A 14383-nucleotide genomic window follows, 5' to 3' on the forward strand; every position below is an offset into this window, starting at 1 on the left:
CCCTTCAACCCTTCATAAGTTGGTAATCTATTCCAAGAAAACAGCAATTTAATATGATTAGCACAGGGGCGATTTATTTAGGCTGTATTATGCTGTTCCCATTTGTACCCATTTGTCAACATCATGTAACACATTATGGAATCAAATCTTAGAATGACTACAAATGGTGCACATAGAGGTTAGAACAAATACGTCAGTAAAACATGAGCTAAAGTAAAGATGATTCTGGAATTCTTTGTTATCCATAAAATAAAAGTCAAACTGAAATGTCAGAATGATAAGATCCTGCGAAGCCATTAGGACAATCAGTTGCTTGGAAACTAGCCACAAACTCCATCCTGGTGCCTGGGATGAGTCACCTCCATCTATGCCGTAATGTACCTCTACGCAAACACGGTCCACCTGTGCGCAGATGGCTGTTATCCTATTATGAGTTTACAGTGCAGACAACAGGCGTATATATCTGTCAGCCACTTGTGGAATATTAGGCAGATGGTTCCATTTCTGCCAGATCTGCAATTAGACTGGGCAAACAGAATATTTTTTTCTTTTTTTGTCTGTTTGATGAAAGGCGTAATGTGGCGTAATGTTGTTACACTTCCCCTTGTGTATTGCACTGGCCATAGGAAACCATCCAAGTGCCCACATTTTTTTTAAATTGTGTGACGCTCGCGCTTTGGTAACGTGGATTCAAGAAACAGAGAAGTGATATAAATAGCTAAACAGCGCTCGTCACCACACCTAAAAATAAATCTCTGTGTAATTATTCTGTGTCTGAACAAATATCTTGTATGTGAACCTTTCTGTGCTAATACAGTCCATTAATTAATAAATAATTCAAATAAATAAATTGAATAAGTTGATCCTGTGATTATGTGACTGATAAAATCAATGATACTATTAAATAAATTCATTGATGGTGAAATAATAAATTAATAAGTAGTGACTAATGAATACAATAATAATAATAATGTGATGATACATGTGCAAACAATGGTCCAGATTCACAAAGCACTTACGCCGACATATAACACGTTACGCCGACGTAAGTGCAAATGTGCGCCGGCGTATGTGTGCGCCAGACCCACAAACTAATATGCGCCTAAAAACAGGCTACACCCCGCCGATGTAGTTTGCACATGCCGGCGTAGGGTGGGCGCAGATTTAGGCTGGACGCATGGGGCTGCTCCCATTGATTAGCCATTCAAACATGCAAATGAGGGAAATACGGCAATTCACGAACGTGCGCATGCTACGCGGGATGCGCGTAATGTGTACGTCCGACGTAAAGTTATTCCCCATAAAGGAGGTGCAACCCAGCAACAGACATGCACAGGTCTGCACCAGGGAACACAAGCCAGCGTATTGTGCGTTGGACGTGTGTCTGGCTGGGCGTACGTTATGTTCACGGCGTACGCAGTGATCCGGTGTCGCTTAGGCAGTTGTGCCGGCGTGGTTGAGAGCAGGTGCGGCGCATGCACAGTTTTTGATACGTACCTGTCTGGCGCTCGTCCCATCATTTGCATGGTGTCACGCCTCATTTGCATGGGTTCACGCCCACTTCAACCTACGCCGGCGTGCGACTTCGAAACCCACACCACGCTGGCGCAGCGTTGAGAGCACTGGTTTGCTGAATGCAATGCTTGCCTCTCTGCGCTGCGTTGGCGTAGCGTACAGTGCTTGCTCTACGGCGGCGTAATGTGCGCCAATGTCTATTTAAAGTGCTCTTGTGCTCCGTGTTCCATTGGTGACTTTATTCCACCTCTTGTGAGGCTGTAGGTTCCCCACTCACCAGATTAGTTGGACTTCTCTACCTTATGGTCAGAAGGAGTCAGCTGTACTTTTAGGCCTCGTACACACGACCGGTTTCCTCGGCAGAATCCATCAAGAAACTTGGTGGGAGATTTTTTTTGCCGAGGAACTCGACGAGCCAAAAAGAGAGCATGTTCTCTTTTTCCTCGACGGGAATGGAGAAAATTGGCTCGTCGAGTTCCTCGACAAGCCTAACAAGAACTTGACGAGGAAAACGATGTGTTTTGCCCGCCGAGTTCCTCGGTCACGTGTACGAGGCCTTAGGCGCCTTTCACACGGACAGCTGTTTTGCCGCAGTTAAAAGCATGTAAATGTTCTGTGAAATTCCCGGCACTGCGATTAGCTGCATTTGTACATTGCGATTACCTACGTTTACGTGCAGCCACATTTAGCTGTGGTAGTCATTCCCATAGCAACCCTTTTTATTTTTTTGATTATGATGTGCTTCCTGTTCTTTTTTTTTTCTTACGCTGCTATCCGCAGTTGACACAAAAAACTGCGATTACCGGGGGTTATGTGCATATAGCTGCGCTAAATCGCTCCTGGACGCATTCAATTCTATTTTTCTATTCGCACCAAACCGCATGTAACAAAATCGCAGCTAAACGCTGTGTGTGAATGGGGCCATAGGAAAGCATTGTGTGCTTTTATCTGCAGTAGAAAACTAGAAAATCCACAGCTAAAAGCCCCATTCTATCCGTCCGTGTGAAAGGGGCCTTAGGGGGGAACTATCCCACCAAGATGTCCGCTGGGTACTCCCCCTGTGGTGGCTTGCCTCCTATTGCAGCGCTCCTGGACCAAGGTATACAGGCATGTAATAAGTAGAGAGAGAACTCCTCGTGGTGTAAGATCCTTAAGATATTTATTGAACTAAGGCATCTTGTAAAAAAGTGACTCCCCCCATGCAACTGATAGCTTGTTTAAGATGACACTGTCTGTAGACCAGCATGTGTTCCACTATCCGTGCCGGAAGTGACGTGTAAGGGAGTCAGGCTTGACGCGTTTCATCATCTGAGTGCAACGTTATTAAAAAAATATTTAAGTCACTTGACAGATACAGGGACAGAAATGCTTGTAAAGAGAACGGCCTTTCTACAGCAGACGGATGTTGAGCAGAGGATTTGGTTTTATATATAAAACTCACTTGCCGTTTATTCTTTTCTTCCAGTTATTGTTACTGAAGTATGTACAGTATGTGCATATTATTCAAGTACTTTATACTGTACCTTTAAAAAGTTTAATTCGTTTTTATCCCTTCTCTAAATGTCTAACTTTTATGAATCTTTTCTTGCAGAAAATCTAGATACCATGATAGCTGTACAGACAAAGAACAAGCTTGGAAAGAATTCTACATATCAGAAAAACGGGCTCTTATCAGGTTTGTAGATTTTCAAAAGTCAGTTGTCTGTTATTCTATGAGTAACATGTTGTACGCCAGACGCACTCTTATGCTGCATACGCACGGTCAGAATTTCCGACAACAAATGTTTGAGAGCTGGATCTCAATTTTTTCGACAACAAAAGTTCTTGTCGGAAATTCAGATTGTCTGGAGCTAATTCCCACGCACAAAAATCCTACGCATGCTCGGAATCAATTCGATGCATGCTCGGAATCATTGGGCCAGATTCACAAACGAGATACGACGGCGTATCTACTGATACGCCGTCGTATCTCTGTTTCTAACTATGCGACTGATTCATAGAATCAGTTACGCATAGCTAGCCCTAAGATCCGACAGGTGTAATTGAATTACACTGTCGGATCTTAAGGATGCAATTCTATGCCGGCTGCTAGGTGGCGAGGCCATTGCGGCCGGCGTAGAATATGCAAATGAATACTTACGGCGATCCCCGAACGTCCGAATTCAGTACAGCACCGTGCATGATCTGTTGGTAAACCTGTAAGGTGTGCAATTTATACAATTCAGCATCTCTGTGGATCACAAAGCCAACTAAATAGAATTATACATTTTTAGTCGGGTAAAAGTGTATAATTCTATTCAGTTGGTTTTGTGATCCACAGAGATGCTGAATTGTATAAATTGACACTTTACAGGTTTTTCAGCCTTGTGCCCTCTTAGGTCGGTTAGTTGTCCTCTGCGTGGGCCCTGCCGACCTTGTGTCTTTGTATAGCTTCTAAAAAAATCAATAAACAGAATGAATGTAGGAGAGGTTTTCCTCTCTAAATGTTCCTTTCAGGCCCAGTTGTAGTGTTAGGCCTCGTACACACGACGAAGTTTCCCGGCAAAAACCAGCAAGGAACTTGCTGGGAATTTTTTTTTGCCGAGGAAACCGGTCCTGTGTACACTTTTCGACGAGGAAACTGTCGAGGATCCCGTCGAGCCAAAAAGAGAGTATGTCTTCTTTTTCCTCAAAGGGAATGGAGAAACTTGCCTTGTCGAGTTCCTCGACAGCCTAACAAGGAACCCGACGAGGAAAACGATGTGTATCGCCCGTCGAGTTCCTCGGTCGTGTGTACGAGGCTTCAGAGAAGGGTCAATTTCTTCATACCTAGTGTGTAAGCCATTGCAAAATGTATTTTTATTGCAGGTGAAAATTTAGACTAATGGTCCCTGTATACATCCACAATAACTGAGAGAGAGATTTCTGCAGCGCTAAACATTTTAATACTTGCTCAGGACAAGGGGTACAATGTGTACACTGGTTGGTTTTCCACTTCTCCCTGTACTATGGTACTGTCACAAGCAATGCTTGTCACAGCTGTGCTGCTTGAGAATGTATTATACGGTATGTTGAACATTACTCATGCTGGGATGGCAGAACAACAAACTATAGAATAAAAGGTGCACAGTGGCTGGTGGTATATATCAGGGGGGCTGCAAACAATGATGGTCGGGTCAGCACCCCCCCCCCCGGTCAGTCAATGAGCCCCGCATTTACCCCCAGGCAGCACTTCCCTCAGGGTGGTGGCTTTGTCTCCTGCGTCTCCTTGGGCGGCCTCCACGTCCAATAGTCACTTGTCATTTGGCCAATTGGGAAACAGGTTATGACCCGCTTCCTGATTGGCGGGGAGGAGATTCAGTGTGAAATCAAAAAATTCTTATCTGAATGCCCAGTTTGGTAGCTTTTGGAAACCCACCACCACTATGACAAATATATATAAAAATACAAATATAATTTTATTAAATACAATCTTAAAGCGGTGGTTCACCCTGCTGAACAACATTTCAGCATACAATTCGGCATCGTAGCGCGAGCTACAGTATGCCGGTCTTACATTTTTTATCCCCGTACTCACTGTTTAATCGTACCTAGATGATTCCGTCTGCCGCGGGGAATGGGCGTTCCTAGCAAGAGGGAGGGTGATTGACGGCTGACTCTGGCACGTCACTCTCCCCGAAGACAGCCGGAGTAGGTCTCGGCTCTTCACGGCGCCTGCGCACAGGCTATGCGCAGGCGCCGTGAAGAGCCAAGCCTATTTCGGCTATTTCCGGAGAAGCGTGGCGCGCCAGAGCCGGCCGTCAATCACTTTCCGTCTGGATTGGAACGCCCATTCCCCGTGGGCAGTCGGAATCGTCTAGGTAGGATTAAACAGTGAGTACGGGGATAAAAAATGTAAGACCAGCATACTGTAGCTCGCGCTACGATGCCGAATTTTATGCTAGAATAAAAAAAAAAATTTTTTTTTTTTTTAACAGGGTGAACCCCCGCTTTAAGATCATCCTGTACAAATTTAGCATTTACTGTTGCATGTATCTTATTGGTGTCTTAAGATTGTATTCAATACAAATCTATGGATATTTTTATATATATTTGTCATAGTGGTGCCTTTCCAAAAGTCACTGCCATAAACCTCCTTTCTCTTTCTAGATTCAGTGTGAAAATATCAAATATTCATCCACTATTGTCACACAACTGGGTGCGCCCCAAGCCCACCCTTTTTTGAAGACTATTAGACCCTCTGGCTCTAATCGCGTGCTTCAAGCCCCCCTCCCCCCATGGGAATCCATGCATCCGGTGTCCCGAATATAGATTAGGGGCGCATGGATAGGGGAGCAATTCCCCTGCGCCCCTAATAGACGGGCCGCCCCTGATGGTACACCGTTTACTCTGATTTCTAATTACATATTCTAAGATTAAAGCGTTGAGTGTTTGTAGTTTTCAAGAACATAAATAATTTATTCAGCAATGATCCCACAAGACATAATCTAACAGAGATGTAATGCCCTGTCACTCCTTGATTTAGCTGACAAAACAGATGAAGAGACTGATAGTACCAAAGAAGCTGCAGCTAACATGGAAAAGGAGTTTGAGAAATTCAAGGATTCCACAAAACTCGAGGAGCCTAAAGAAACTACAGATGTTCCGACACTCAAAGGTATTCTATGATCAGTATAGTGCGCATGTTCTTTTTAAATAGGTTTTCAATGATATACTGCAGGAAGGCAAAACTGCTATTCCTTTCCAATGAGTGAAATTTATTTTCACTTCCTGAGAGGTCGTAAGTAGGGAAAAATCTCCCCAACAGGAATGCAGGCCACAAAACACATTTCTAAAGGAAAGAAAGCCTAAAAACAAAGGGCCGGATCCAGAGAGAATTACATCCGCGCAGCCCATCAGAGATACGCTACGCCGCCGTACCTTACCTGGCGGAATTTCGAATCCTCAACGATTTCGCGCCGTAAGTTACGGCGGCGTATAGTATTTCTGGCGGCGGAATTCAAATCGGCGATTAGGGGGCGTGATTCATTTAAATTAAGCGCGTCCCCGCGCCGAATGAACTGCGCATGCGTCGTCCCAAAATTTCCCGCCGTGCATTGCGCTAAATGACGTCGCTACAACGGAATTTTTTTTAACTTAGACGTGAGTTACGTCCATCCCTATTCACGGACGACTTACGCAAAAAAAATAAAAATTTCAAATTTCGACGCGGGAACGACGGCCATACTTAACATGGCAAGTCTATCTATACGCCGCAAAATACCAGCTTTAACTATTCGCCGGAAAAAGCAGACTACAGACGACGTTAGAAAATGCGACGGCCGCGCGTACGTTCGTGGATCGTCGTAAATCGCTAATTTGCATACCCGACGCGGAAAACGACGCGAACTCCACCCAGCGGGCGCCCAAGTATTGCATCTAAGATCCAAAGGCGTACGATCTTACCCAGATGCCATCGTATCTTGGTTTGAGGATTCAAACTAAAGATACGATGCAGGAAATTTGAAAGTACGCCGGCGTATCAGTAGATACGCCGGCATACTCTCACTGTGGATCTGGCCCAAAGAGTGCAGCCACCTCATCTAAGAATTGGTAAGCTGCAGTGGCATGATTGCTTTTGGATTTAATACAGCATTAAATCACTAACAAATAAAGTCATTGTAAAGGCTGAATATTTTTTACCTTCATGCATGAAGGAAAAAACCTTTTAGTATGCAGTTCCCCTCCGCAGCCCCCCATAATACTTACCCGAGCCCGATCAAGCAGTGTGCAGGGAAGCAGCTGCTGTCTTTTCTCTCTGCCTCTTCATTGTCTCAGAGACAGACTGACAATCACAGCCAGTGAGGAGGGCGCTGGGCCGTGCCCCATTCCGTGTGTCTTATGGACACACAGAGAGAGGCTCAGGAGCGGGCATGCACGGGTGCTACATAGCAAGCAGCTTGGTATGGGGGCACTGAGCAGAGGGGAGAAGCCCAGAGCATCGGCGGGGGATTTCCAAGAAGAGGAGGATCCCGGCTGCTCTATGCAAAACCCTTGCACATGGTAGATAAGTATAACATGTTTGTTATTAAAAAAAATGTAAGCCTTTAGTATCACTTTAGCCATTTAGCTACTTTTACACTGAGGCGTCGGCGGTAAAGCATGGCTATTTTTAGCAGCGTTTTACCGTCGTTTTTGCGGCGCTATTTGGCCCTTAGCGGGGTGAAACTCCCGCTAGCAGCAGAAAAAGGGTTAAGGGCTTTGCCGGAGGTTTGCCAGCGCTGCTCATTGATTTCAGTGGCAGGGGCGCTTTAAGAGCAGTGTATACACCGCTCCTAAGGCGCCTCGAAGATGCGGCTAGCAGGACTTTTTTTACCATCCTGCCAGCGCACCGCTCCAGTGTGAAAGCCCTTGGGCACTGGAGTGAAAGGAGAGGCTCTTTCTGGGCGCTTTGCAGGTGCTATTTTTAGCGGTTTGTTTTCCATCGGTGAAAAAAAATAGAACTTGTTTTAAAATTTCCCTATGGATAAAAAAACGATAGAAAAAAACGATCGTCTGTGTGGAACTCCATCGGAGAAAAATCCATGCATGCTCAGAACCAAGTCGTCGCATGCTCAGAAGCACTGAACTTAATTTTTCTCAGCACGTCGTAGTGTTTTACGTCACCCCGGTCAGATTTTTGACTGATGGTGTGTAGGCAAGACTGATGAAAGCTTCATCGGATATCCGACAAAAAAATCCATCGGATTAGATTCCATCAGATATCCGATCGTGTGTACAGGGCTTAAGAGTAGCAAACAGAGCTCTCAGTGGTGTAAGCTACACATGTACATAGCAGTGGTCAGTTGTGCACGATGATATTGTGATGCTCAGAATTGAAGGTATTTACAATTGTGCAATCCTGCAAGATTCCCCACCTCCACTTGTGTAATTTATGTAATGGGGAGTCATTTGTTTCATCTGTATAGCTCATCCTTTTTCTAACGCAATTACGCGTTTAGAAATTGCTTATGTAGTTCTAGCTATAGAGAAGATAACGTAATTTAAAATAATTTTTTGAAAATAACTGTAATAATAATCTTACGTAAGCTGCTTTTTATGGTCTTATTCTTTTTTTCATGAATTCATACCAGGTCATAAGCCAAGCACTTTTGTTGGTCTTAAAAAGTAAAATGAAATGTTTGAGCCATGTTGAGTTGAGCAATAAGTAAAGTCAATAGGGAACGGATTTATTAATCCTTTAAGCTATTTTTTTTTTCTGCCAAGCAAAAGCCATTATCTTATATTAAGACTTTGTTGGAAAGGAAAAAAAAAATCTATCCTGTAACATTGGTAACTAATGCAACCCAATATGGACGTCTTACAAATCACAACAGCTTGTACATGATCATCTTTAAAACACTGTTATGTCGTAAACAAGAGAAAAGAGAGCACTGTTCTATTAAAAGCATACAGGATATACCGTAGTGTGATCACGCCAGTCTCTGTTCCCGCTCATCAATTATAAACTATCCCTGCTGTTTTTCTCCAGGGAAAGGAGAAGCATATTTAGAAGCAATCAGAAAGAATATTGAGTGGCTGAAAAAACACAAGCAAGGAGGCAAAGAAGGTAAAAGCAATTGTAAAACTTTGATCAAAAATTTACACTATGACAACTGGTACCATTTTTTTTTTCCTAAATAGCTTCCTTTATCTTACTGCAGTCCTCCTTCACTTACCTCATCCTTCCATTTTGCTTTTAAATGTCCTTATTTCTTCTGAGAAATCCTCACTTCCTGTTCTTCTGTCTGTAACTCCACACAGTAAAGCAAGGCTTTCTCCCTGGTGTGGAGTGTCGTGCTCGCCCCCTCCCTTGGACTACAGGAGAGTCAGGACACCCACTAACGCACAGCTCCTTTCTCTATCTGCAACGTAGAGAGCGTCCTGACTCTCCTGTAGTTCAAGGGAGGGGGTGATCACGACACTCCACACCAGGGAGAAAGCCTTGCATTACGGTGTGTAGTTACAGACAGAAGAACAGGAAGTGAGGATTTCTCAGAAGAAATAAGGACATTTAAAAGCAAAATGGAAGGATGAGGTAAGTGAAGGAGGACTGCACTAAGGTAAAGGAAGCTATTTAGGGAAAAAAATTGTACCTTTACAACCCCTTTAATGGAGAAATCTATGGTGATGTACAGCATTGCCTTCTTAAAACAGAAGGAATTTATAAATGATCACATCACATGATCACAATCGCAACAAGAGTTTCATCGCTGATGTATCTCACAGATAAAGCCCAAAATGAAAGAATAATGGATTCTAACTTTAGAACAGGCCTTTCAAATGTGTTGGCCTTTATCTGAGCAGGGTGTGAAAACCATATATTTTACGGGGAAGGCTTGAGGAGTAAGTCCTAGTTTACACTTGTGGTTGGGGAGCGCAAGCTGATCTGTAATTTTGAACCTTATCGGAAAACTCAAAAAGATGGTGTTTGAACTTATCTGTGCTAAACATTAGTAGATTACAGTTAAAGCTCAGGTTCACACTGGGCTGCGGGAATGAAGCAGTGCAAGTTCAGCTGATTTCACTCCCGCTTGTCAGTTCCGATTTCGGCCGCGATTACAGAGACATCTGTGCAGGTTCTGCACAGATGTCAATGTAAATCGCGGCCCGAAATCGCAAAAAGTAGTACAGGAACTACTTTTTGAAATCGGTGCAGCGCCACAGATGCAGCATTGCACCAATTCGGACGATGCAATTGCCGGCAAATGGCACCGATTTGAAATGCGATTTGACATGTCAAAACGCATGTCTAAACGCACTAGTGTGAACCAGGGCTTAATATCTGAAGTGTTTAATTACTTCTAATATATCATCACTTGTGCACCAGTGATCTTAAACTGACGCCTCCCTAACTTATTAGATAACTTATTCGCTTCAGTCATAAAAACATGTGGCTTAGTAATATTCTAAAGGATTGTCTCCAAATTCTCTAAACAAAGGGCCTGTTTACTGTCCTACAGAATATAAGTGGGCCAGATTGTGGGCAGGGTGAGTAGAAAATGTCTGTGCATAAATAATGCCCCATCTTCAGTATTAGGGAGAGGAAAAGTGCCCCATTGTGGGCGGTATAGTGCTCCATTGTTGATGTCAGTTGAAGGAATAGTGCCCCATCCTTGGTGTCAGTGGGAGGAATAGTGCCCAATCATTGGTGTCAGTAGGAGGTGCAACTGTCCCAAGGGTAGTATAAACCAATGGCTTAGACCAGGGGTCTCCAAAATTTCTGAACAAAGGGCCAGTTTATTGTCCCTCAGACTTTAGGGGGGCCAGTCTGTGACCATTGGGAGTAGAAATTGAACTGGCATTAGTGGGAGTAAACAGTGCATCTTTGGTTTTAGGAGGAGGAATAGTGCCCTATTGCTGGTGTCAGTGGGAGGAATAGTGCCCCATCGTTTATGTCAATGGGAGAAATAATGCCCCATTGTTGGTGTCAGTAACAGGAAGTATGCCCCATTGTTGGTGTTAGAAATAGTGTCTTGTATCAGTGGAAGGAAAAGTGCCACCAAGGGTCGCATAAAGGCAAGCAAAGGGCCGCATCCGGCCCCCGGGCCACAGTTTGGAGACCACTGGCTTAGACAAACCACATTTATATATGGAAACTCTTAATTTCTAAATTAATGGTGACAACTTGCTAGATATTTATGTTCAAAATGATTCATCCATAATTTGATTATCTTTCCAGATTATGATCTTTCCAAACTGAGAGACTTCATTGATCAGCAAGCAGATTCGTACGTAGAAAAGGGAATCCTCGATCAAGAAGAAGCTAATGTAATAAAGCGTATCTATAGCAGCTTGTGAAGAAGAAACAAAGCACTTTTCTGCTGTGGGGAATAAGCTTTAGATTTAGAAGCAAATACCATAAATTTCACTCTTTTCCAAAGTTTACTGCAAAATATTCACTGGGTTATTGACTAAAGGTGTATTTTTTCACCAGTCCAGTGTCAGAATTTCTGGAATTATTTTGCTGTATTTGTTTACGTTAGCTTGGTTTTGTCCAACCTATGATAGACTGGAGGTAAATACTCTACAGTCTGCAAAAAACGTACACCTTTTAAGTGCACCTGCCATCTACACAAAATGGTGGACAAATGTATAAGAAACATGAACCTCATGAAGATTTTGTCACTAAAGCTGTTTTCTGTGTTACCAAGTTATCAAATACCCATTTTCTTCTTGAACATTTGATAGTTAAAATATAAAGTGGCAATTCCTTACAGTTTCCAATTTTCATGCCATTTAATGGGACCTCTCAATAGCTTTCTGAGAGTTCAGTCAACTGTCATGTCACTGAGATTATGCACCTATGGCAAAATCTTTCACAGAGCTCTAATGAATCGATATACTGCCCTGTGATTGGGTTGAATAGCTTTACAATATATCAGGTCTGCACACAGGGGGGTTGCATACGTAGAACTAACTAGACTTAGAGGATCAGTGCTATAACTACATATTACAACACATATGTCCATGAGGTGTAATTCATCTAAATTATGTGGTACATTTAACTTATTTGTAATTTTTGAAAGCAACTAGGTTGAAATGGTAAGCCCTGTATGTGCCCCAATGCTTTCACAACATATCTTCAAGCCACCACCAAATGGTTTCCAGTTTTTCGACTCTGTAGGTGACAGGTGCTCTTTAACATATCACTGGTTAAATCTTCTTACATGTGTCTAGTCTGTAATCTCAGCCCTTTGATGGATCAGGACTCCTATTTTATAAGTGATGTGAGACCCTCGATAACCTCCCTGCTTGTGTTTTCGGCACCTTTATGGTGGATTTTCTTCAAAGCCTACAAAGATAAGGCTTCCTGCAGTTTCATAGGGTTTACAGGACCAATCTTCTGCGCTTCGCTTAATCCTCTCATTTTAGTTCAACCTGAATATTACAGATACTGAAAAAGAACAGGAACACAACAAGTTTGAACATTTCCATTCATTCCAAACGATGGAGAATGAAAAAGCCAGAATTGAGGGATGCCTTATTTTATATTGTCCAGATGTATGTTCCCTGTAGAAGATATGCTAAAGCTGTGTATCCAAGATAAGATTGTGTCCTGAGATGAACAGATTATCACAGGCTGTGGCCATGTTTACCCTGTCAATACCCTGGGATTTCTGTGCTAAGGCAAACCTTTTATGACAGTAAATACTGAGATCTAGAATGGAAATCCGTCTACGCATAGGTTGGTGGTTGGGTCGTAATACAGGGACTGCACACATCGTATACACTGCCAAATACAAGGTCATATAAAACATTGTCAGTGTCCATGGCCTGTGAATGCACACAAAATAATTCTGATTGTGATTGCTGGAAATAAAATTCGGCTCTGACATCATTCAAAGGCTGTATTGTCAATTCTACCTTACAGCTGTACATTTTACTGTTACATGTGCTCTGTGTTTGTCTGGCATATCGGTTCCATGCAGTAGAACATTTGTATAGATCTATGCACCAGTAACCGGAATAGCTGCATTAGGATAAACCGTAGAATGAAATGGTAGCTTGCAATAATACATTGAAAGCCATCTCTCTACGCTGTATTCATTGCATTACAAACTGTATTCTCATTAAAACAAACAAGCACTTTAAAGCCTAAAGCCTACGTTTACTAGTTTGCACCTTTTGGGTAAATTTTGTATTTATTGTGGCTTCAAAATGAATGCAGATTTGTAAATGATATTTATTAATAATCTGGTTTTTTTTAAGCCAGTAAAGTGTGCATTGGGACTGATTTTTATTTTTTATTAAATTTTTTGCCCTGTTTAAATTTGTATTAAGGGCAATATACATACATGGAATGCTGAATAACCATTCCACGGGCAGCACTTGACACACAACCAGGGCCGGCCCTATGATGGGACCGGGTGGTACCATGGTACCAAGCGGCACTTTAGGACAACCATAACATTTGTGAACAATAGCACTGGGCATATAATTCTACAGTCTGTACAAGCACAACTGAAATAGAACATTGCCACTGGGCACATTCCATACTTTATGAATCTGTACAAGCCCAAGATGGAATGGTCATGTCCATATAATCCTAGAGTACATTCTCTAAATATTAAATACAATATCTGATTTTCCTAAAAGGTGCAGATAGGTAGAGTTATGCATGGAGCTCCAAATTTTACTAAAGTAAAACTCCAGCCAAAATGTTTTTCTTTGTTGTGGATAGAGTAGGGGAGGCTTAGAACCTCTTTCATTCAGTTCATGGTTTCTCTTTGGAGCCCCATAGCAGAAGATTTCTATCTCAGTTAGGCCCCGTACACACGACCGAGTTTCTCGGCAAAAACCAGCAAGAAAGCTGCTGTTTTTTTTTTTTTTGCCGAGGAAACCGGTCGTGTGTACATTTTTAGACGAGGAAACTGTCGAAGAACTCGTCGAGCCAAAAAGAGAGCATGTTCTCTTTTTCCTTGACGGGAATGGAGAAAATTGGCTCGCTGAGTTCCTCGACAGCCTCACAAGGAACTCGACGAGCAAAACGATGTGTTTCGCCCGTCGAGTTCCTCGGTCGTGTGTACAAGGCCTTACAGTAGCCATCAAGAGAGGAAGTGGGAATAAATCATTAAAATGGGGACGCAGATAGCAATAAAAAAAAACTGAGAATTGTATCAAACACTTACCATAATATTATTTTAGTGCTGCCAATCCATGACAGCATACTTGGCCACCTGTATGCCACCATGTTGACATCAGGAAAAAAATGTTTTAACTACAGTGGGGAAGTGCTAGGTTTTTATGGTCTACACCCCATGGAGAGATTTCCCTCGCTTTCCATACAGTCAACGGTCACTAGATTGTGGGGTGAAGGGAAATGTTTTCAAAGGGGACTCAAAGTGCAGTAGAAGCCGGAATAAGTTTC

General features: G+C 42.8%; 1 protein-coding gene across 1 annotated transcript in view; it reads left to right on the forward strand.

The window, feature by feature from the left end:
* Window positions 1-12859, forward strand: part of SCG3 (secretogranin III) — a 77047-nt gene extending 64188 nt beyond the window's left edge. Inside the window, exons 9-12 of the mRNA XM_040342682.1 lie at window positions 3107-3190; window positions 6020-6151; window positions 9005-9082; window positions 11195-12859. Of these exons, the coding sequence (XP_040198616.1) occupies window positions 3107-3190; window positions 6020-6151; window positions 9005-9082; window positions 11195-11313 (413 nt within the window). The 3' untranslated portion in view covers window positions 11314-12859. The remainder of the gene's footprint in view (window positions 1-3106; window positions 3191-6019; window positions 6152-9004; window positions 9083-11194) is intronic.
* The last annotated feature ends 1524 nt before the right edge of the window (window positions 12860-14383 follow it).

This window comes from Rana temporaria, chromosome 3, assembly GCF_905171775.1.
Source record: "Rana temporaria chromosome 3, aRanTem1.1, whole genome shotgun sequence".
In the NCBI taxonomy this organism is placed as follows: domain Eukaryota; kingdom Metazoa; phylum Chordata; class Amphibia; order Anura; family Ranidae; genus Rana; species Rana temporaria.